The sequence below is a fragment of the Stegodyphus dumicola genome, chromosome 3 (genome assembly GCF_044657685.1).
Source record: "Stegodyphus dumicola isolate Sdum_Otavi_A_Nest chromosome 3, ASM4465768v1".
Lineage (NCBI taxonomy): Eukaryota > Metazoa > Arthropoda > Arachnida > Araneae > Eresidae > Stegodyphus > Stegodyphus dumicola.
In genome coordinates this window covers 49,499,838-49,522,613 of record NC_140770.1, presented here as the reverse complement: position 1 = coordinate 49,522,613, position 22,776 = coordinate 49,499,838, and the positions used below count along the sequence as shown (strand labels likewise).

The 22,776-nt window shown below is 34.8% G+C and overlaps 1 protein-coding gene across 3 annotated transcripts in view; it reads left to right on the top strand.

Moving 5' to 3' along the window:
* The window catches only part of LOC118180875 (BAR/IMD domain-containing adapter protein 2-like), a 259,049-nt gene that overhangs the window by 171,286 nt on the left and 64,987 nt on the right, over positions 1-22,776 (top strand). For all 3 annotated transcript variants that reach the window (XM_035349934.2, XM_035349935.2, XM_085812874.1), the window contains exon 3: positions 4,872-4,964. In XM_035349934.2, the coding sequence (XP_035205825.1) occupies positions 4,872-4,964 (93 nt within the window). The remainder of the gene's footprint in view (positions 1-4,871; positions 4,965-22,776) is intronic.

The following is a 22,776-nucleotide window of genomic DNA, read 5'->3' as shown; positions in this document are numbered from 1 at the left end:
TAGTGATAACTTTCAACGCTGACCCAAGGTGAGCATCATTAATACGGTTTCTAATAGGAGACTTATTACCTTTCATGACTGAAAATAACTGCTCGCACCGATAAGTGCTACCAAACATGGAAATAATTTCATATGCGAATTTTCGAGTATTTTCAAACCTTGCTGGTAAATATTTGTAAAATTCAGGCACGCCCACTTCAATGAATTTTGCTTTCAAATTTGAGTTGCATTGAATCTCGATCACCTCCATTTGCATATGGCTGGGTAATGAGTCAATTCAATACTTATTGAGAAAATCGAAGAATTAATAGTATTATTAATAGTACATTAATAGTATTATTACATATCAAGCAGATTATTTTATCTTTTATTTCACAGCAAAAATATTCTAATTCCCATTTTACTTGGAATATTCTATGTTCGTCAGCGATTTTTCGTTTAATTTTACTACCACTTGGTTTTGATATAGACATACTGAATACAAAGTGCTGGAATAAACACGGTTAACGTTAAAAAGCTAACAAAAATTTATTCTTTCCAAAAGAGATAAATCAAAATGCTGAAATATTTCCTCAAAAATATTCTAACAATATCACAAAACGTCAAACGTTTGGCAAAAATCAATTCAAAACAGAGAAACTAATTCTATCTCACAGCGAAATCGCTACAAATCAATCACAGCATTAAGTAAACAAACAGTTCGCTAGAACTACAGCTACTACTGAGATGAGTTGTTTGTTCTCGGCTTTTATAAGCTTTATAATTAATTTCTCGAATATACCGGAACATCTATAAATATCTGGATTTTAACTATGAAATCCGTAACAATATGAATTAAGTAATAATTAATAATAAAGCAATATATCGTACAAAACTATGATTGGAAAACTGAGACCATGAGTTCGGCCACATTCGGCTATCGGGGGATGTGTACAAGTTCTGAGTGCACGTGTCCCCCAAAAGCCGAAGGTAGTTGAACGCAAGCTACTCACACGCATTTGTAATTTAAGTAGTGTGTGTGTCAGCTCGCTGTGAGTAATCTAACAACGCTGAATAAATTATCGTTAATTACTTAGCAGTAAACATTTCATTTTTCATTTTTTCTTCGTCGATATGTTATTTTATTATTATATATTATTATTTGCCGATATATTCGAAGGGTATTTGTTGCAAAAATATTTTTTTGCAAAAAAATTTGCCGGGCCGCAAAAATATTTGTTGTGGGCCAGCCGCATGCGGCCCGCCAGTTTGACATCCTTGTTGTAAAGGAAATGTAAAGACAAATTTTCAGAACGAAGTACTGAAGAAAACTGAACATTCCTGCGTGGCCAACATTACTGAGATGGAAGTTAAAAGGAAATTAGTGACTTGCATAAAAAGAGTCCGAGAAGAAACGTCAGTTCCCGTTCCCAAGATATTTCAAGAACTTTCAGAATTATATCAGAAAGCTTATGATTTCTTCACTAAAATACCGACATACTACAGTGCCAAGAGTAATTCCAGTGCCTTGTAATTCGATAATCGAATGCGAAAACAGAAAACTTCGGTAAAAAAAAAAAGTTATCCCACTTGAAAGAGATTTGCCACTTAAAATACTGTTTAAATTATATTTAAGATTTTTAAAAATATTTATTTACTTATTTATTTGCACCCTTTATCTGTTCTTGGGGAAAAAATGTGTCCGCTCTAACCACGATGAGTTTCGTAGTGTCCGCTCTGACCACGAAATCGTTTGTGTTCGCTCTGACCACGTCCGCTGCAGCCACACCACCGAATATCTGTACCTTTTGAAAATCGATCTAACTTACGACACGCTGCTAGGGATAGTAATCTTCCAAATGTTGTTTGCTGTACGGACTGAAAGTTGCTGAACCGTTCTCATCAAATAAGAGATATAAAGAGAATATATGTATCCTATACTGATTGTTGCTTATCTGACTGCAAGCCAAGTGGATTTTACCGGATCATCTTTTACAAAAGCGCCGATGGCACTTTGGTATAAAATGTAGTGAGGCACAAATTTACTGACTTAAAAAGACACAAATCATTAGCAAAAGTCAGTACAAATTGGAAAAAACTGATAAATCATTCAGAATTTTCTGAGATCAAAAGTTAGGGAAAGCTTGTCTGATGGATATGGGGGGGAAAGGCCATGTGACGCGTCCTGTGAGCTGAAGTAGCCATTTGTGAGAAGCTTTGAACTGAAGTGGCGATTTCTGAGGAAGATAATGCATAATAAGAATGGGATGAAATAAACTGACTCATATATGATGCCGAAGCTACTGTAATGATCTTGAAATTTCGTTAAATTCATGAAAAATGTTTGGATAAGAGATCTTAGTGTAAATTCATGAGGATTTTAAAAATTGGTCTTCGTTTCTGAAGAAATTGCGTTAATGGCAGTGTCGTATTTTCCAAGCTCTTGGCATTTTAATATTGAGTCATGTAAGTTTTCACTGAGTTAATGGTACTTTTGAACGTTTCATTGAATAATTTATAATCACTGTAGGATTTTGGAAGTATTAGCCGAGGCATTATTCTTAGTCTTGGCTGGCGAAATGCCATTTAATGCTAAGAAAACTCCGTCATAGATGGGGAACTTGATTTATCAGTTTCTTAGTCCGTATATTTTTAATATTCTTCTTTTATTTTTGTTTATTCGAGCATAATTTGTTGTTGGACAAACGTTTTCCAGAGCAGGGAGTACGTTGTGCCTTTGCTGGAGCAGCGCATGGTTCAGTGATTTCTGCGCACACAAGGCAACCGGGGTTATTGTGATTTCTTGATTGCATGTCATTGTCTTGTTGAAAATTTCTTACGAAGAAGCTTAACCAGAAATACCGATATATTTTTGATTTATCCAACGTGCATGCACGTCAACTGCTTGACTGGTAAGTCAAGTTCTTTGAGTTCATTAGCAATTTTATTGGAATCCATGTAAGTAGTAATTTCTTTAATTACTGCTTTCATACATGTCTCATCGTTAAGTTTTCGTAAGGGTGGAACGGCCTTTTCTCATTTTGAAATTTTGATGTTACTTTGCGGAAATCTTCGCAGAGTAAACTTCGATTAACAGCAAATCTATTTTCCCTTTGCCTTTAGTTTTGTTGATTCCAAGAACCAAGAATTTGTTTTATAAATTTGACCAGTTTGGGGTTGCTTCAGGTATAAGAGTTCGCAGAATTTTATCTTTTTGATTTATTGATGCTAGTGGCACCAGCTTTAACATTATCGGATAGTTGAAGTGGAGGTTTCAGCGTTGTTGTGTGGATTCTGATCCATGCTTAGCAAGGGATGTGTACTTATTTGAATATTCAGTTGAGTTAGATCCCGAATTGTTTTGTGAATATTTAAGCGTTTAATTTAGGGAATTCTTATTTATCGCCATCCTTGAGAGCCGTTATTGCTAAGAGGAAAATGGTAGTCTGGATATTGTTTATCTGCTATAGCGCGAGACTCGTCTTTGGAGGAAAATTTGGTTAACAGCTACGTACGTGTTTCACTTCGTATTTAGATTACTTGTAGTCATACCATTTAATTTTTCCCTGTCACATAAAACGGGTTGCTAGTTTTGAGTATTTGAAACAATTTTTTATCTGCTTTCACGAAATCGTTCATCTGTCTTGATAATATAATCAAGTGTAGGAACTACTACCATGTTGAAATCTAATACAATGAAAATAACAAGAAAGCCGCCCAGCCGGTACATTCGTTAGTGACCCTGACTGCCGTAGCGATGGGCCCGGGTCTGAATCCTGGAGAAGTCATGGTTGTCCCTAAGGACGGTGGCCACCTATTAAGGACTTCCATAATGAAATGACCACCATTTCCATTGAGAAAAGGGGCCAGCCATTAAAAAAAGGGGGTAGAAGTAGAATGAAATATTTATGGCGAAATGTATCCGCATCCAGTATAATACAGCATTCAAATAATCGTTTTCACTTCATATGTGATTTTAAAAAGAATTTCTTCTTTTATTGTTTATGCACCATGACGTCATCTTTGATATCATGGTCCCCAAACTTGAATATATATCTGCTTTCTGCTAAAAGTTACAATTATAAAAAATCGCTGTGGCCGTTTTCGTGAGGTAGCAGCTTCTAAAAATAATTCTTTACGTTTGGCACCTTAGTGTCAGTTTCCGTACAAGTATGCAGTATTTTTTAAAACGCTGTTGATGCTTGACAAAAGAGTTTTTTAATTTAAAAATAATAAATCTTTTCATTTTTAAGTCCAAAGGGATTTGAATCCCGAAGGACTATTAGTTTCGTTTTGGCATTTTGCGTCGGACTCATAAATGTCGGTTCACTTTTCAAACTGTTGCCACAAAATGTTAGAGTCCTGCATTATATTTGAAGAAATTAAATAATGAAAAATCTGCGTAAATGTATGTATATTTCTCACATTGTCATAAAATAACGGTACATAGAGTCATCCAATTTTGAATAACGTAATCCTCCAACGAATATGAGCATGTGGAAGACCAAATTTGAAATTTGAAATTTGTTTTATGATCGATTTCCTATTTTTTAAAACTTTGACGAATTTTTGATTAACAAACTCAAGGATTTCAAAGCGAGCAATGGCAACGTTGTGCAGAAAAAACATTTTTATCTCCAGCGCGTGAGTCTCTGTATCGGAAATTCTAAAGATATGCTCGTTTTAAAACTATTTTGCGATATTGCTTTTGCACTGGATCTTATGGTTTAAGTGCGAGGAACATGATATTTAATAAAGAAAGGTAACACACAAAATGTTAAAAAACGCCCCTTTGGACGTAATTTAAAATCTGAAACATTTCAGAATTTTTTTTTTAATTTGCGTGATTTATATTTAGTTTAATTTACTGCATTTTTTATTTTTATTTTCAGCAATGGTAGCTGCATCTCGCAATTACACTGAAGCCCTCGCAAAAATGGCCTCTCTCGCCAGCAACAGTACACTCAGTGGTTCTAGGGATATAGGTAAGTCTTACGTCTTTTGTTGATGTGTTTATTTCTGTGATTAAAAGTCTAAGCGAGTAAAATTTTACTTTCGTAAACTGATAATCGCGAATGCTAGCAAGTTTTCTTAGAATGTCCTCAACTTCCAAAAGGTACAGACTCGTCTTAGATAGGCATCACGTCTTTGCTTTAATCGATTAAGCAAACTGTTTACTAATGTACTAACAAAATGAAATTATAGGAAAAGGAAAACGTATTTGCTTCTTCTATGTAGCATTGTTTGCTTATAATCTACGCTATGGATTCGTGTCATATATAATGCGTAAGCCTTATCTGTCATTTTCTGTTTTTCATAAGAGTTCCTAGAATGTTAATAAGCTTAAAAGGGTGCGTCAGTTGCTTCGAGATTCTGAGCGCACATAGCATTCAAACAAAAGTCGGGAATATTTATACTTATAGCGTAGGAATATTTCAGTGTTGATAAAGCGTAAATTTTCAAGATTAATTCATTGTTAAATACATCGATTAAAATAAGAATTAATTTTTAGTACTAAAATAATTTGCCTACCCCCCCTCTCCTGTTTTTTTTTTTTTTTTTTTTTAAGAGAAAGAGAGAAGTATTACATTTATTAGAAAATAAATATGCTTGGAAATCTGCGTAGACGTATAGATCTATATTTGGCAAATATATAGAAATATATTTGGCCAAATGCGAGCTCAAATTTTATTTGTTACCGAAAATTATTATTTAGTAGTCCAAAGGGGCAATTTGACCAGAAGGACTATTAATTTCGTTTTGGCATTTTGCGTCAATTAACTACAAGCGTTGTTTCACTTTTCAAATTGTTGCCACCAAATATTATCTCCCTGTATTATATTTAAAGAAATTAAATTATGAAGAATCTGCAAAAATGTGTGTATGTTTCTCGCATTGTGATAAAACAACGGTACCTAGAGCCATCAAAGTGTGACTAGCGTAATCCTCCTGCGAATATGGGAGTCTGGAAGCCCAAATTTGAAATTTGGAATTTGTTTTATTATCGATATCATATTTTGTAAAATTTTAATGAATTTTTTTATTAACATATTCAAGGGTTTCGAAGCGAGCAATAGCAATGTTATTCAGGAAAAACATTTTTATCTCTAACGCGCGAGATTGTGTATCGGTAATACTAAAGATATGCTCATTGTAAAATTATTTTGCGATTTTGCTCTTGAACTGAATTTTACGGTTTAAGTGTGAAGAACATGAGATTTAATAAATAAAAGTAACACAAAAATACTAAACAAACACCCCCTTTGGACGTAATTCAAAATATGAAACCCTTCAGATTTTATTTTTATTTATTTATTTATTATTTATTCGCTACACAATTTTGCTGAATTTCTGCTAGTAGATGGAAAAAGAAAACGATTCAATGGTGAAACGTAGTCTACTGTAGATATTTCCAATTATTTTTCTTTTAGTCATTTTTTAACCCCTAGTATGGGGTGTAACAAAAAAAGACTGGTGGCTTGTACACAAAGCGAATCTACTGACGGAAAATTTGAATTTACCTAAGTCTCTTGAACCTTGAAATGAAAGTGCAGAGGGCAGAAAATTGTTTGGAGAGGGTTGGGTTTTTTCCAGGGGGGGGGTAATATTTGATTATGCGTATAGTAAGAAAAAGTGTTATAAGAACACATCATGTAATTCAGTTTTCATAAGTATAAATTATTCAAGCTTTGCTATTTTTCGTAAGTATAGGGCAGTGACTTTCTGCTTATATGAGTTTGGTCTTTTCAAGTTTTTCTCTGTGGATTCGCTCGTATCTAAATTGGCAGTCTTGACTATTTCACGAAAATATTTTTTATGAACTTCTGAAGATGTGAAAACTTAGACAAGGTGGGGAAGGAAGGGAAAAGGCGGCTTCTGAGTGTCTTTTAATATTTTTGTACTTTGCTTTCCTTATAAATGTGATCGTAAAATGCTCTATACGAGATAAATAAATAGGGTCAATCAACCTAAATCTGAGACACGTTTTTTAAAAAAACAGTGAGGTAGATTTCTAGCAGTAAAAACAATAAACAAATTTCATAAAAATTAGCGATGGACACCGAAATGTCGCGAATTCCAAAGAATATTCGATTTGAAAATTCGAATCGAAAGATGTTTTCTGAGTGTCTTAATATTTTTGTACATTGCTTTCCTAATTAATGTGGTTGTAAAATGCTCTATACAAGATAAATAAATAAGAGTCAATCAACCTAAAACCGAGACACTTTTTTAAAACAACAATGAGGTAGATTTCTAACAGGAAAAACAATAAACAAATTTCGGTGCTTACCAGGGATAAGTAGTCCTGGGTGCTTACGGAAAATCCCGTCGACCACAACAGACGGCGCAAAAAAAAAAAAAAAAAAAAAAAAAAAAAAAAATACTAAATACAAGAAAAAACGCGTTCTATTCTTATTTTTCTTTCAAATTTATAATATTTTATCGCACAAGCCTTAACGTTGCAACTCCATTTCTTCTCAGTTTTTAAATAAAGTGCCATTTCGTGGCCATTAATACGTAGCGTATTCGGAAACTAAGTACCGTTTCATTCTAGCGCCGTCGCAGCGCTGTGGTAGGCGTCTCGCGCATGCGCACTAGTCTTTCTTGTTCACTGACTTTCAATTGTCGCCATTTTGGTTGCTCTATGTGCAAGACAATTAGTTCTCCCGCTGACTGTGAGATTCGTGCTGTGATTAAATTTTTGAACGCGAGGAATGTTAAACCGGCCGAAATTTATCGTCAAGTGACAGAAGTTTACGGTGAATACGAGATAAGTGATGGAATGGTGAGAAAGTGGGTAAGAATGTTTAATGCCGGTCGAACAAATGTCCACGCCGAGGCTCGGAGTGGTCGGCCTTGATTGATTTGGTAAGGAAAGTTGATGAAGCAATTCATGAGAACAGACGCTTCACAATGACAACTCTTTCAGAGGCATTTCCACAAATTTCACGTACTGTTTTGTTCGAAATTGTGTCTGGCCGCTTGAATTATCGCAAACTGTGTTCCCGATGGGTTCCAAAAATGCTCACTGATGTTCACAAAACAAAGCGACTTAGTAGTGCCCTGACATTTCTCACGCGGTACAGTGTTGAGGGAGAAAACGTTTTAAACCAAATTGTGACAGGTGATGAAACTTGGGTGTGTCATTTCACACCAGAATCGAAACAACAATCGATGGAGTGGAGACACATTCATTCTCCGAAAAAACAAAAGTTCAAAGTGACAATGTCATCACAAAAAATCATGTGCACTGTCTTCTGGGATAGGAAAGGTGTTTTGCTTACTGAATCTCTTCCCAGAGGTGAAACCATTAATGCGGCACGATATTGTGAGACTTTAACAAAACTAAGGCGTGCCATTCAATACAAACGAAGAGGAATGCTCAGTAAAGGAATTGTGTTGCTCCATGACAATGCTCGGCCCCATACTGCTGGTGTCACTTAATCGTTAATTCGACAGTTTCATTGGGAGCAGTTCGATCACCCGCCGTACAGCCCGGACTTGGCGCCGTCCGACTATAACTTGTTCCTGCACATGAAGCGCGAGCTTGGTGGCAAGCGCTTTGGATCTGACGATGACAAGAAAAATGCTGTGGAGTCGTGGTTATCGAAACTGGCGGGAAGTTTCTTTGACGATGGTATACAAAAACTGGTCACCCGCTATGACAAGTGTTTGATCATTTGCGGAAACTATGTTGAAAAATAGTTTAAGACATGTATTTTCATGTAAAAATAAAATTGGATTCGAAAAATTTGTTTTACTATTTTTTTTATTTTTATTTTTATTTTTCAAAATGGTACTTAGTTTCCGAATACGCCTCGTACATTTATTTTAGACCGGTAAGATTCCATAACTTTGAAAATGTTCATGCGCTTCTGTTATAGGCAGTCCCAAATTGTAATTATTTTTTTCCTCCAAAATGTGTGATAGAGGGGGGGAAAAGGAGTCTTTATTCAAGAATAATAACCAACATGTGTAATCAAGGTTACAACCAAACCCAGCGTTTTGAAGAAGACTTTTCCATTTTTTGGCGAAAAATCGCGTACTTTGGCGACTTTTCTTTAATAGGCAAAAATGGTGGACAGGATTTTCCGTAAATACCCAATTTTCATAAAAATTAGCGGTGGAGACACCGAAATGTTGCGATTCGAAAATTCGAATCTTTACCATTATTATTTGAAACTTTCGAATCTTAACCTATAATTCCACTAAGTGTTTTAAATCAAAACTTTGCAAAGAAAAATTTTATTGGCATCCAGGGATGTGGTTGTTGCAATTTCAGTAGTACCTGCATCGTCCTTATCACCTCGGAGAGGAGCCTGAATGCATATTCCTTCAGTTTCCCAGCTAACCAAATCTACTAGAATTTTCAAATAATTCTTACTTTGAGATTTCTTGAAAATTCGCGAAACTTTCTCTCCGATCATCGTAATATTTATGTACTTCAGGTAGCCTACCATTAATAGGTGCCAGGTACTTCAGATGACTTACCAGTATAGGTGACAGGTACTTCTCGCAGTACACGGCATGGTATATAAAAGCACTGCGTAGCGTTGATGTATTTCATGTATTAGCGTTGATGTATTTCATGTATTAAATTTCGTTTATTCTTCATAATAAAATATAAGCGTATTTTGAAAAAAATACATTCTCTCTCTCTTTTTTTTTTTTTTTTTTTTTTTTTTTTTTTTTTTTTTGGTCAAATGCAGATAGATATCGAGGTTTCATTTAATTTAAACTGTTTGTTATTAGGTTATTCTTTCCCTTATTATTATTTTTATTTGAAGGATTCGAAAGATTGGAGTGTTTTCAGGGATTCAGATTCAAAAAAAATTGTGGGATTCGTCAAACCTTTAATTGAAATCCAGCCATCTGCATTTCATTTAATAAAGAAATGGAATGTATATTACCGCAAAGTGCTTTTAGTACAGATCAAAAGATATTTAAAGTGCTATTACGAATTAAAGTTTGAATTTCATCTTAATATATATTATATAAAGGCTGCAAAATAATAATAATAATGGCTGCATATTTTCTATTGGATGGATGCAGCGTTAAATCCTTCATTGTCATAAATGACACTGTTGCAAGCTTAAAGAGCCATGTTTTTATCTTTCTGAAATTCTAATGTAATATATAAATTATTAGGTCATTCGAAACTTTCCGTGTGTTTTGATGATAAATACAAGTGAAGCAGTACAGAAGCACAAGAAAATGTTATTGAATCATATCAGCACAACTTCATTCTACGATTTTTTGCCATTTCTTCAGTAGTTGGGAAATTTCTTTTTCAAAAAGTCAAATTCATTCGTAAACAAGTTATCGAAGTGCTGTTTAACAGCCTGCAAAGCAGTGAAACTCCAGGCCGTTCAGAGAATTTTTAAGTGACCCGATCGATGATAATCCGAGAAGACAAGGTCTGATGAATATGGAGGGTGACGTAAAACATCCCCCCGTTTTCAAATAGTCTTTGTCTGAAATAAATGTGCAGGGCGACTATTGTCGTGATGGAAGACAGCACCTTGACGATTGGTCAATTCTGAGTGCTTTTCTTCAGTTTCTGCTTTTAAACTACAAATTGGCAACAGCATTTTTCCGAATTTATCGTCTGAATTGATAGCAACAGTTCCTTTATTGTCCTATGATACGCAAAGTGTTACTTTTTCAAGATGGAGTTCCGCTCTCAGTGTTTCTGAAGTAGTTCTTTTGGATTACCTCATGATATTTTTTTGTGACGTGTACTGTAGTAACTCCTTGACGTCTCCAGTAATGAATAAATTTCAGGGGGGGAAAGTGCCGAAATTTGAGCAAGCAGCTGCTCTGTTAAAGAATGGAGTATCTATGCATCATATCGGTTTACATACTCATTCTGCTTCAAATTATCACATTATAAGGTATTTCTCCCGCCTTCTTAGCATGAATCCGAGGTGTAGTGGTCAGCACACTCGAGAGGTCTGTGGTTCGACTCCCGGCGAAGGCTTTGCTCATTTCACGTCTCTCTCATAAAATCAAAAAAAAAAAAAAAAAAAAAAAAAAAACCCTAAATGATGATTTTTCGCCTCCAGAATTTGGCGATTGGGTCCCCTAATCTCCAGTCTCCCTTTAAAAAAGGGAGTATATAAGGTATTTCTCTCACGTTCTTAACATGCCTTCGTGGTGTTGTGGTCGGCACGCAGGGCGCGTATTCGTGAGGTCCGTGGTTCGAATTCCGGCGAGGGCTTTGCTCAATTTCCATCTCTCCTGCTTCAAAATAACTTAATTTAACTCCAACATAATGTAATTTTTAGAATATTTAGGCTCTATGATAATTTCTGAACTATATAACTTGGATGTTCTGCGATACTTCTTTTAATAAGCCTTTGTCTGCAGAGAACGATCATCGAAGCAGACATTTTCGCGTTTCTGAAATGAACTTCAGAAATAATATGTTGTCCATATACAGCTTAAATTCTGCTTCCAATCTGAGTAACATTTTCTCTGTCTCTTTTGCCTACCAGACGTTGAGCGGTAAAGTTGCTCGACGCTGAACGGGCTGGCTTGCATGGACGTTTTCGTGGTTTTTTCCATGTGTAACGTGTGTGCGAGCCAGTTTCCATTAGAAAGTCCTCCACCAAGGTATCCCTCGCCGTAGGCAGATAGCCCTCGAGCCTTAATGCATAAATCAAACAAACTCTCGTTTTTTTTTTTTTTTTTTTTTCCCACCTCCTTAAAAAAGCATAATATGACGAAAATGAACTTCTCCATTCGTAGCACTGCACAAAGTAAAAAGAAATTACGTTGCAACATTTGGTAGAAGTTATGCAACGTGACTAGAAAAAAACTGTCTTTAAACAAACCGCTTCGATCGAGGCCACTCCTTATCAGCAGTAACAAAATACTTAGAGGAGAACATGCTGCTTAGCGAAAAGTCATGGAATTTTTTAAATCTCTATGTGTATGTAAAAGAATTCAAAGTTAATTTTGCTTGTTATGCAATCATCTGTACTTGTTTGTTAATGAAACGGCAATGAAAGTTTAAAATCACTGTATATGTATAAATTTTAAAAATGCATTAAAATCTCTGTATCTATCTTTGCTTTCTGTGATTTCATCAATGGTACCGTAGAAATATAACCTGAATGTAAATCACCTTAAAATAAAGAAAACTTTTGCATTTGCTCAATTCACTTTTTATGTTCTGAAAATAGAAATTGTTCTATGAAGTGTAATTTCATTACTACAGATGTTCAGAAATCGAAATTAGATTTAGAATACTGATAACTTAACTTACCATAAGGAAGTTCTATTTTGAAAGTGATCCATTGGCTATCTATCAGTGCGCAGTATGAAATTCGGAATCCAGGTTATTGAGATGTAGCACTTCATTGACCATCCGACAGATAGAAGATTGTCATCATCGGAATTACTAGTTCATGCGTGAAATTTGAAGAGCTTGAAATACTATGCATCGTATGGTACTTACTGAAACGGATCAAATTGCGTTTTGAATACTTTCAATATTCTGTTTGTATATTCTTGACGTATGAATGCTGTTCCGCTGGAGAAAGTTTGTTTTGCAAAAATGAAAAGAAATCCCAATTTTTTTTTTTTTTAACTTTTCCTTATGTCCATTATAAAAATTTATATTTTTATTCTAACTTTTCGTCTGAAATTTTGATAAAATGAGTATGTTTCCTGAAAATATGCATACTGTCGCGAAATGCCAGCGGCTGAGCGATGAGATAGCTTACTCGCAAAGCGTTGTTAGGGTTACCAGATTTGGTACGAAATCGCCCATTTGGCGACATTTGGCTTCAAAATTGGCGATATGTCATAGACGGCCCGAGAACATTCTAGAACGCTTTCTTAGCAGTTTTCTCGAGCATATTCTCGAAGGTAGGTTAAAGCTATACATACCTTGCCTGTAGGCGAGAGAGTAGAGTATCTTGAGTTCCGTCGACCGAGTCGGGAGCTGTACTTCAGGGCTTTGCCGTGAAGCTGTCTTCACCGTTATAGCCTAAAGGCTTTGTTGCTGATTATTTCAGCGTATTTATCAAAGTTTTTTTACGACTGTAAACGTTTCTTTGGAACTGACCTGTGTAATACTGGCGAACAAATTGTGTTTTGATTCTTCATCAAATGTTATTATCAATTACTCCAAATCCACGAACCTGTAGAACGCAACAATGTCTTCTTGAATATATTAATTTCTTTAGCCGATTAATTAATTTTTTTTTTCCAAAAAATTAACAATGATGCGAAAATTATGCAGCGTTAAAAGTAAGCAATTATTATCAGTGATTCTAAAAACATTTTGCAAACTTGGTATTTCCCCTTTCTGTTGACATTTAAGCCGCTACGTGAGAACTTCTAAATTAATGTAATAGTTTTCGATTTAATCAGTGGGAATTTTAACGCATCTAAATGTAACTTCGGAGATAATGATTCTTTGTATTCATTACAGCAACGAAGTACTATGTGATTTCACCTTTCTCTTGAAATGTACTGATCTATTTGATGGCTAAAATTAAGGTTATTTCATTCAACTTTCTTTTTACCTCAACTGTGATTCTACCATATTTAGTAGCTCTACGAACATTTTTAGCAGCCGCGATTGTTAGCAGTGCATTGATTCATTCTGGAAGAGTTATCAAAACATATTTTTTAAAATATTGGTCAGGGTCAGATTCAGGGGGGAAAAAATCTGAAAGCTTTCAGATTTTACATTATGTCCAAAGGGGCGTTTTTCAACATTTTGTGTGTTACCTTTATTTATTAAATGTCATGTTCTTCGCATTTAAACCAAAAAATCCACTTCAACAGCAATACCGCAAAATAATTTTAAAATGCACCTATCTTTAGAATTTCAGATACACAGTCTCTCGCACTGGAGATAAAAATGTTTTTTTTTTTTTTTTTTAGATAAAAATGGTTTTTTTCCCCTTCTTTCTTCTTTTTTTTTTTTTATCCCTGTACAGTGTTGCCATTGCTCGCTTTGAAATCATTGAGTTTGTTAACCAAAAATTCGTTAAAATGTGATAAAATATGAAATCGATAATAAAACAAATTCCAAATAGCAAATTCGGGCTTCCAGATACCCATATTTGGTGGAGAATTACGTTATTCAAAATTTGATGGCTCTAGATACCGTTGTTTTATCACAATGCGAGAAACAAACTTACATTTATGCAGATTCTTCATTATTTAATTTCTTTAAATATAACACAGAGGATAATATTTGGTGGCAATAATTTAAAAAGTGGAACGGACAATTATAGTTCTCAACGCAGAATGCCAAAGTGAAATTAATATTCCTTCTGGGCTTTAGGCTAATAATAATAATGAATGAATATAGCTTTCGACAACTAATAAATTAATGCTTAATTGTACAAAGTTAAAGCAAGAAAAGTTTGAAACTTTGTCTGCTCATCAAAAATTATCCATGTTCCTCATTTTGAGAATCCCTTATTTAAACTTTCTACATTTGCAATTATCAAGATGTAATACATATTTTTGTAATGCAGTTTCATTCAAATTTCCGGGAGAAATGACAATGTTGCTTAAAAGAAATTATTAAATGTGCTGATAATGCAAAACAAAATTGTGGAATGTTATGCAGTTCTCAATTATTCTTTTATCGCAAGTTGTGTCTAAACATTCTGTTAATCATCAGGTCTGATTGATCTGAGATTTTTCTTTTTCATAGATCAGACAAGTATAACATTACTCAGATTTTTAAGATAATTATGATTTTTAAAAATACATCTTTGCAGCTGTTTTCCCTCTTTTCAAATGTGCGTCATTTCTTTTAGCTTTATCGTCTCGACCGTTAGTCAAGCATGTATTTTTAAGAGCAGAATAAGCACTAACACCTCTGAAAAGTAGTTATTGTTTTTGCTAGAATTTCATGTTCTGGAAAAGAAACTGTTAAACTAAGTAATTCTGTTTTAACTATATAGCTTAAAATTATTTCATATGTTAAATGAAATGTGAATGTGAAAATATAACATATTTCTTCTATACTTTTTTTTCCTTTTGAAATTTTAACGGTTCGATAAATAGTAATACAGGTTTTCAGATTACGATTTTCAAAACTTCGAAGAACGTGTGCTGTATATTGCCGTATATTAGCTGAGAGGTTTTAGCAGTTTTTTTATTTCCGAAATTTGGAACTAGGCTTATATACAAGTTCGAAATAATTCTATCCCAGAAGCGATATTATTGGTTAACTAATTTTAAAATAATATTGTTTTTCAATGTCGATATCTGATTCAAAATTTTCTAGCAATGCTAAAAAACCTTCGCTTAGAGGTGAATCCGGTGAATATCATCATCCTCCTTTTCATCATTAACCCTTTGCGGCACAGTATGTCCGGTCTGGATACACCTAAAATTTCCCTTCTGTACGCACAGAAAAATTAAATGAAAAAGGATTTATAAGCTACTATAGCTTACTCTGAACCTTCTTTATTTATAGTAGATGGCAGCTCAGCACAAACCAGTCCATATATTTTAGCCATGCTTAGTTTTTTAAGACCCTCATTTTTCAAAGAAATCTTCCAGATTTATTTTAGGGTATAAAAGGAATTGCTTGAGAAGAAATTTGTATGTTATTTTTTGGCTGTATGCTAATCTCCTTATTCTATATTAGTTTTACATTTTTATCTTGAAATCTTGCCTAAAATCAAACGGCGAACCCTAGGTGTGCCCAGACAGGGCTCACCGATAATCTAGGACAACTGAGAGTCTATATTCTTTGTTTCTCCGCATCTCATCGGTCAGTTCATTGACAATAATGCTCGTTTCAGCACTCTTTTCGAAACTCTATTCAATCACTGTGGCCACAGAATTAAATGAGAAGTTCTATCTTCACAAAATTTTACTTGTGTACTCATCTAGGCCTAATTAAACTGCCTACTTTTTTTTTTTTTTTAAATCAAAACTCCAACTTTAAAAGGTAGCGTGCCGGAATGGGTTAAAAACATATTAGTCTTGAGTGTCCTAAATGCCATCACCTTCATTTCAGTTGATAATACTTAAGAACTTCAAAACTAACAAAATGGCGGCCTATTAAATTATATATATTTTTGCTGCATTTCATTTAAACTTACTTATTTCCTCAAATTTCATTATAGATAGTATTTATCATATTCCTCATTCAATCAGTTGGTTTTTCACTTCGCTTTAAAGCAAAAATACATCAAAGCTCAAAACGTCTTCATTAAAAATTGTAAAATACGGTAAAACATAAAACACCAAATACAGTTAAAACAGTTTTTAAAGGAATTTTTTTTTTTTTTTTTTTTTTTTTTTTTTTTTTTTTTTTTGCAATTAAAATTAGTCTCTACGAAAAACCAGGAATTGGGCCAGCGGGGCAGGACGACAGATTTTTCGGTGCACAATACTGAAAGCTTATTTTTAAATCCACTCGGCAAAACGACACTGAAGTTGGTGCAGAAATAATGATGCAGAAGACACTGAATTTGGTGCACTATTTTACTAAGTTTCAAATTTAAATAAATTGCGGCTTTGTTATGCTTAGTAAAACTATTCCATGTCGATTAACTAAAGGCATCAAAACCTCAAACGGAACATAAGAACAGCATAACTCAGTCACTTTTGAAGCAAAAAATTCACAATTTACCAACATAAAGAATGAAATAACTGAGCTCACTGAGCTGAGTAACAAAGAGAGTATATATATTTAAGTCATATCACTCTTACATAATTCTGATGGTGTACATGGAACTAAAACTCAAGCAGCCAATAAGGATTTTATAGACGTATTAACTATCCAATCAAAATGCATTGAGAACCAAAACTAACTCAGTCTGAATTAAGATTTCACCCTGAACATAACGCACTTGCTTTCAACGCTTTGGCCTAGCTGGACTGCTGTCTGTTTGCTCCTTTCTTCTTGCTGAAAAGTTAAAAAATTGTAAACCTCTTGGAATAGGCGCAATTAATGTACCAACTTGATTGTGGCCGCAACATGTTTGGTGAAATAAATATACCTTGACTGCCAAATTTCTTAAATTAATCGGCGTTTCAGCATTCTATGACAAAAATCAAAATTCTCGCTGTTCGTTACGGATTCAACTGCCTGTATTCTGCTACAGAATCTATTATATATATGTATATGTTACCGTGAAAGACCGAAATTGGAGAATGTCGACTTTCACCGGAGAATATCAACATTCACCAAATACGTCGGTGAAAGACGGAATATTTCACTACATTCTTGTACATTCGGACAATTCGTGTATGTCGACAATCACAGATATGCTCTGGTGAAATTCGAAAAGAGAGGTCATAATAGTTTAAGTTGTTGCAATAAATAAGATTTGAATCACATAATTTAGTAAGTTTTTCATTACTTTTATTTTATTTTTTCATATAGAACGTACCGTATATAATTAAGTAAGTTTTTAACTTCTATTATTTTCCTTTCTCATTTTGAATGTATTGTGTGTTTTAGGTTCTCATGTTGTTAAGTTCTTATTTCAAGTCTCAAGTGCGTTTATTCGCGACTGAATTACGGAGAAGAAAATATAATATTGTTATATGTTTAACATTCACCATTAGTAAATGGTGAATGTTCACTTTGAGCGGTTAAGTCAGAAATAAGAGTATTTGGAAATAAATGGTGAATGTCGACTTTGAGCGGTTAAGTCAGAAATAAGAGTATTTGGAAAATATTTCGGACATACACCAAGAGACTATGTGAATGTTGACATTCACCGGTGAAAGTCGACATTCTCCAGATTTCGGTGTTTCACCGTAACATGTGTTATATATATAATGTACACATTTGGTGCGGTCGATTTTAATCAAAAAGGGAGATGAACATTACAACTACTACTCGTTTTTGAGTTATGCGAGATACATGCATGCGTTCGTAGAGACGTCACAGGGGGGAAAAAAAAAAAAATCTATCTGGATCCATTTTAAATTCCTTTCACAATCCGGTTTGGGAAAAAGAATTCTTTACTTTGTCCGTACGTGCAGATTTTGCTTCGTGTAAGGAAGTAAAAATGTATTTTACTCGTAAAAGAAAGAGCGCAGTATAGGGGGGAGTGAGCTTTTTGTGACTGCTTGAAGTAGTCACCGCAAGTAGCTGCAAACTTCAGCGGACACAACTTATTTTTCATTTTTGTGACTGTTTGAATAGTTACTCGACTAAAACCGAAGTAAAATTCATCACGCTGTTACCAAAGATCTAAGTGATGGCCATGTCCAAAATTTGAGGAAATACTGCCCCCCCCCCTGGAAAAAAAAAAAAAAACACCCTTTTGGCATTAGCTTCGAAACTTTACTGGTTTCTCTCGGTGGGTCACCGAATCACCCGGTTTCTTAATTTCTAGTCTTTTCTAAGCAAAACTACTGAGGAAATATTTTCTCAGCGATAAATTAAACTTAATTTCTGCAAATTCTATTCCCCCATCCTTAGTGATTTTCAGCATTATTTTTCTTATTAAATTTAATTGTCATGTACACATTTGTAAAAGTTTTTATGCATATTTAACCAGTGTTTAATCAGTTAATATGTGTATTTACTTTAAATATATAAATGGTAAATAGCTTTTCTTCCCTACTCGGCTTTTTTCTCAATGAGAAGCGTAAGAAAATTACAAAAGAAACTATCCAAACAAATAACATAAAATTTAGAATGTCTGATTAAGTATTAATATGTTTTTATCAAAATCATATTATTAATTGTTCAATAATCATGTACTACGAAGTAAAATGGTTAGTTCTTTTGAAACCGCATCGCCGCGCAGGGCAATAAAACCTCCCTAAAACTCTCTGATTTCGCTCGAGAACCTGCTGGTATTTCATATTTCAAAATTTGCAGCTGTGTTTTCTACGATGGTTTCAGCTGCATTTGTCGAAAGAAAGTTGAAGATGAATTGATTTCACCTCCTCTCTTAGGTGTAGATAAGTTAGACTACCAGTTATTCGCAGTTTTGGCGATTTGTAGGTGAATAAAGAGGGCGGTTTTAAATTCGGCTTATTTACAGTGGTCAGGTTTTCACCGCAATATCTCGGTTCTCCTTCTTGGCTTGCATTCATTTCGGCCTGTATTCGGAAATATACGGTAATTCATTTTCATTAAGTGCGTTTCATTTCCTAGCCAAGTACAAAGTGTTGCCACTTCGCTTTCAGGATATGTACGTTGCCAGCCTTGTGCTCAATCCAGCAAAAGAATGTATACATCCCACCTCTTGAATAATTAATTTTTGTGTGCATGTGTTAAATAATTTCAAATGTCTCCCAGTACTAATTTATGGTGAAATAATGTCATAACAGTTATCCATTTCTGCCGTTTTCAGATTGTAATAGAGACTTGATCATTTAGTCTCTAACACTCCAATATCTCTTCACCTCAGAGGCTCCACACAGCCCCGGCCACCTTCTGATGTGGGTTCTGTCCATTTTCTTCAGTTAAACCGCAAAGTGGACCGTTTGGTCTGGTAAGAATTCCAACACGATAGAGACGGCTCGCCAAGCAATCGTGACCAGTTTCAAGCCTAAAACTGGCCACAGCTTTGCCCCTTAGTTTGTCTAGTAATTTCTTTCCAAGATCCCTTCTCCCTTCAGCTCTTGGTTGAAACACGCTTCATAATTTCATCTCTCCTTTTTTGTTTAAAACTTTTACGAATATATAGTTTAGTAGAATGCTAAGAACAATTTGTAGATGTCTTTTTAACAATTTCCGTAAATATTTTTGCACATTTGTCCACCTGATCGTTACTATAAAGTCCACGATGACCGGGAATCTATTGTGATACAATCTCGTTACCCTCTAGTCTCAGTTTCTTCAAAAGTATTTGGCATTCAAGGATTTTTCTCTCAGATTGCGCAAGCTCCTGATCCAATAGCCTGTAGTCCGAGAGCATGACTACGTTGTCATAGCTGAAATTTGGGATGTTAATCTGTCTTACACAAATAACCATTATCTCGTCATCAAACGTAAATCTCCGTGTACCCATGAGTATGTAGAAAGAAAACTAGGCGTGAAAAATTCCCGCGCCAGCATTTGGTGAACCCTTAGTGAATGAACTATCCATACAGATGTAAAAGCAATGCTGTTCAGGATAAAGTGTACGTGTAGTCTCAAGGGCCAAAATTGTCTTCAGCTGTTGTATCTTTCAAACTACGTTGAATAAGATCTAAGAAGTCCAAGGGTCTGCGGCGTTTCAGAGAGGTCTGAAAAGTCTCTTTTTCCAGTTCAATGTCTAATCTAAGTTTCTTCACCTTCTGAAGGAATTTATATTCTGTTATAAGGTCATGTGGTCGTTCTTGTAACAATTCCAAAACAGGATCTCATTTCTCGTTAATTTCGCAAAAAGCAGCACGACTTTCTCTTCGATAATAACTGTAATAAGTCTGTTGCTTGTGAAAAGAAGCATTACATCTATAGGGTTTGCCTTTACCACCCCAATAATTAATCTTAAAGCATGATTTTGTAAGATTTCCAAATGTAATTATTTATTAATTTCTGGAGATGTGATTAAACCCTCACAACAGTAGTAATGAATATGCTGTGCCGGTAAAAAGGTGCAGTGAATATGCTGTGTCGGTAAAAAGGTGCAGTGAATATGCTGTGTCGGTAAAAAGGTGCAGTGAATATGCTGTACCAGTCTTTATTGCTGAGCAGGAACAACCTCAGAGACAACCAGTTAAACAATTTAAACTTTAAAAAAAATCGTTTTAAGGCAATTTATTCAAATACTCTTACTGTTCCTAATCTGGAATTGCAGAATTTCTTTCACTTATAATTTTTCTTTTGCAATAGAATCTTAACCGGGAGCAGTAGGATCTTGCCGATTCAGGATAATCGATTATTATGTTTCTAAAACTTACTCTTTAATGTTTTATGACGTCATATGCAGAAATTGCAGCCAACGTATCGGCCCAAATTAAATAAATAATATGGAAAATCGTGCAGATTATTTAAAAATTAAAACTCATACATGTGATTTTATATTTCAGAAATAGTTAAGTAATATTTTTAAAAGTATCATATTCATTGTAGCACATGAAAGTTAGGAACGTTATAGGGCGAATGCAAGTGACTTCGAATGGCTGTCTGCTTACAAGATTGTCACCGTACTTTTAAAAATTGCCTGCGTGTAAAATAAAGCGTCATAATATGTACTGATATAGAACATAGACGAATATTTCACGACATCTAAGTTTGTAATCCTTCGTCAGCTTCCTGCCACGTGACTTTCTTGCTCTATGTGTCTTCATTTTCATCCTCCCCCCTCCTTGTACTCATCTTTCTTCTTTCTCAGTTACATGTCCGGTTATTTTGTCATCTTGAGACACTTCCTTTTCACTAATACTAAACCTTCTCTGTGCATGTATTTAAATCCAAGATATAAGTCGCCAACGCCAAGTGTGTTTTAAATCCAAGGTTATCTTCGTCAATCACCTCGTCATCTACAAACATGATTATTAGTCCCAGTCTACGCCGACAGCGTAATTTAATGTTCTTTACATCTTTCCAAGCAAAAGACGATCCCCCCCCCAGTGGCTGGCACCAATCAGCCTAGACGTTAGCCACTACTTAAGACCAAAAGCGGTGGTTAACTTATTATAGAGGCATCTAATAGGTGGGCCACTTATGCCTCCTATGAAGGGACAGACAATTACTGCCATGCCTTCTACGGGATTCGAAGCCAGGCCCTTTGGACTTTGCGATTCCTTAACTACGGTACGCGGCACAAGAGTCAAAATAAATCTGGCGTCTTTCTGTACGAATTGTTCCTGAATATCACGGGCACTACGATCAAAGTTCTACCATGTTCTTTACATCTTTCAAATCAAGAGACGATTTCCCCACCCAGTGGCTGGCGCCAGTCATTATAGATGTTGGCCACTACTAAGGCTAGAAGCGGTGGTTACTTTATTGAGGCTTCTTCTAAGTTAGCCATCTTTGTCTTCTATGAAGGGAAAGACATTTACAACCATGCTTCGAATCCAGGCCCTTTGGTATCGCAGTCGACTATCCCAATCACTATACCGTCTGGGCGGCACAAGAGACAAGTAAATCTGGCATCTTTCTGTACGAATTGTTCCTGAATATCACGGGCGCTACCATCAGAGTTCACGCATCGACGCAAGTTTCTCTTTACATTCTGGATAATCCATTGTCCAGGCTTGGTGTAATTAGCGTCAGAAACGTAGCAGAAATGTTTTCCATGTTTAAATCTTTAAATTGTTAACCCATTATATGTTTTTTTTTTTTTTTTTTTTTTTTTTTAATTTTTAAAGCCTAAATTTCGGATTTTAAGTTAACTGTCAAAAACGCTGTTATTTTACATTGATGGGTTACATGTGTGCCAGTTACGAGAGATTTTATTGTATTAAAAAAAAGTGACTAAGATTTGCCAGAATTAATTATCTTCACTTTTTTCTTGAAGCTATCGCGTCTTCATTTTGTAGATAAAGCTTATTTGAGTTATCTCTCAAGGATGTGCTGCTATTTCTGTTCGTAACTGTGCCGTACTATCTGTTGGTAATTTACTGCATCTTTTCTGGGCATGCGATTTTCCCTCTTGAACTTATTTATAGCCCTTGCATTGTATTTTAGCCTGCATTCTCCAGTCCTTTTCTGGTATAAATCAATCTGAAGATTATATAACTTTCTCCTGTAATCTTTAGATTATTGTAATTTCCGGCTTTGTAAGTTCATATTTCGGCGGAAATGTTTTACCTGTTATACTTTTTAAATCTTTGTGTTTTTTTAGCTTCATTTACTTTTTAAAACTGAGTCTGAAAAATTGTTTTTATTTGTGTTGTTATCCA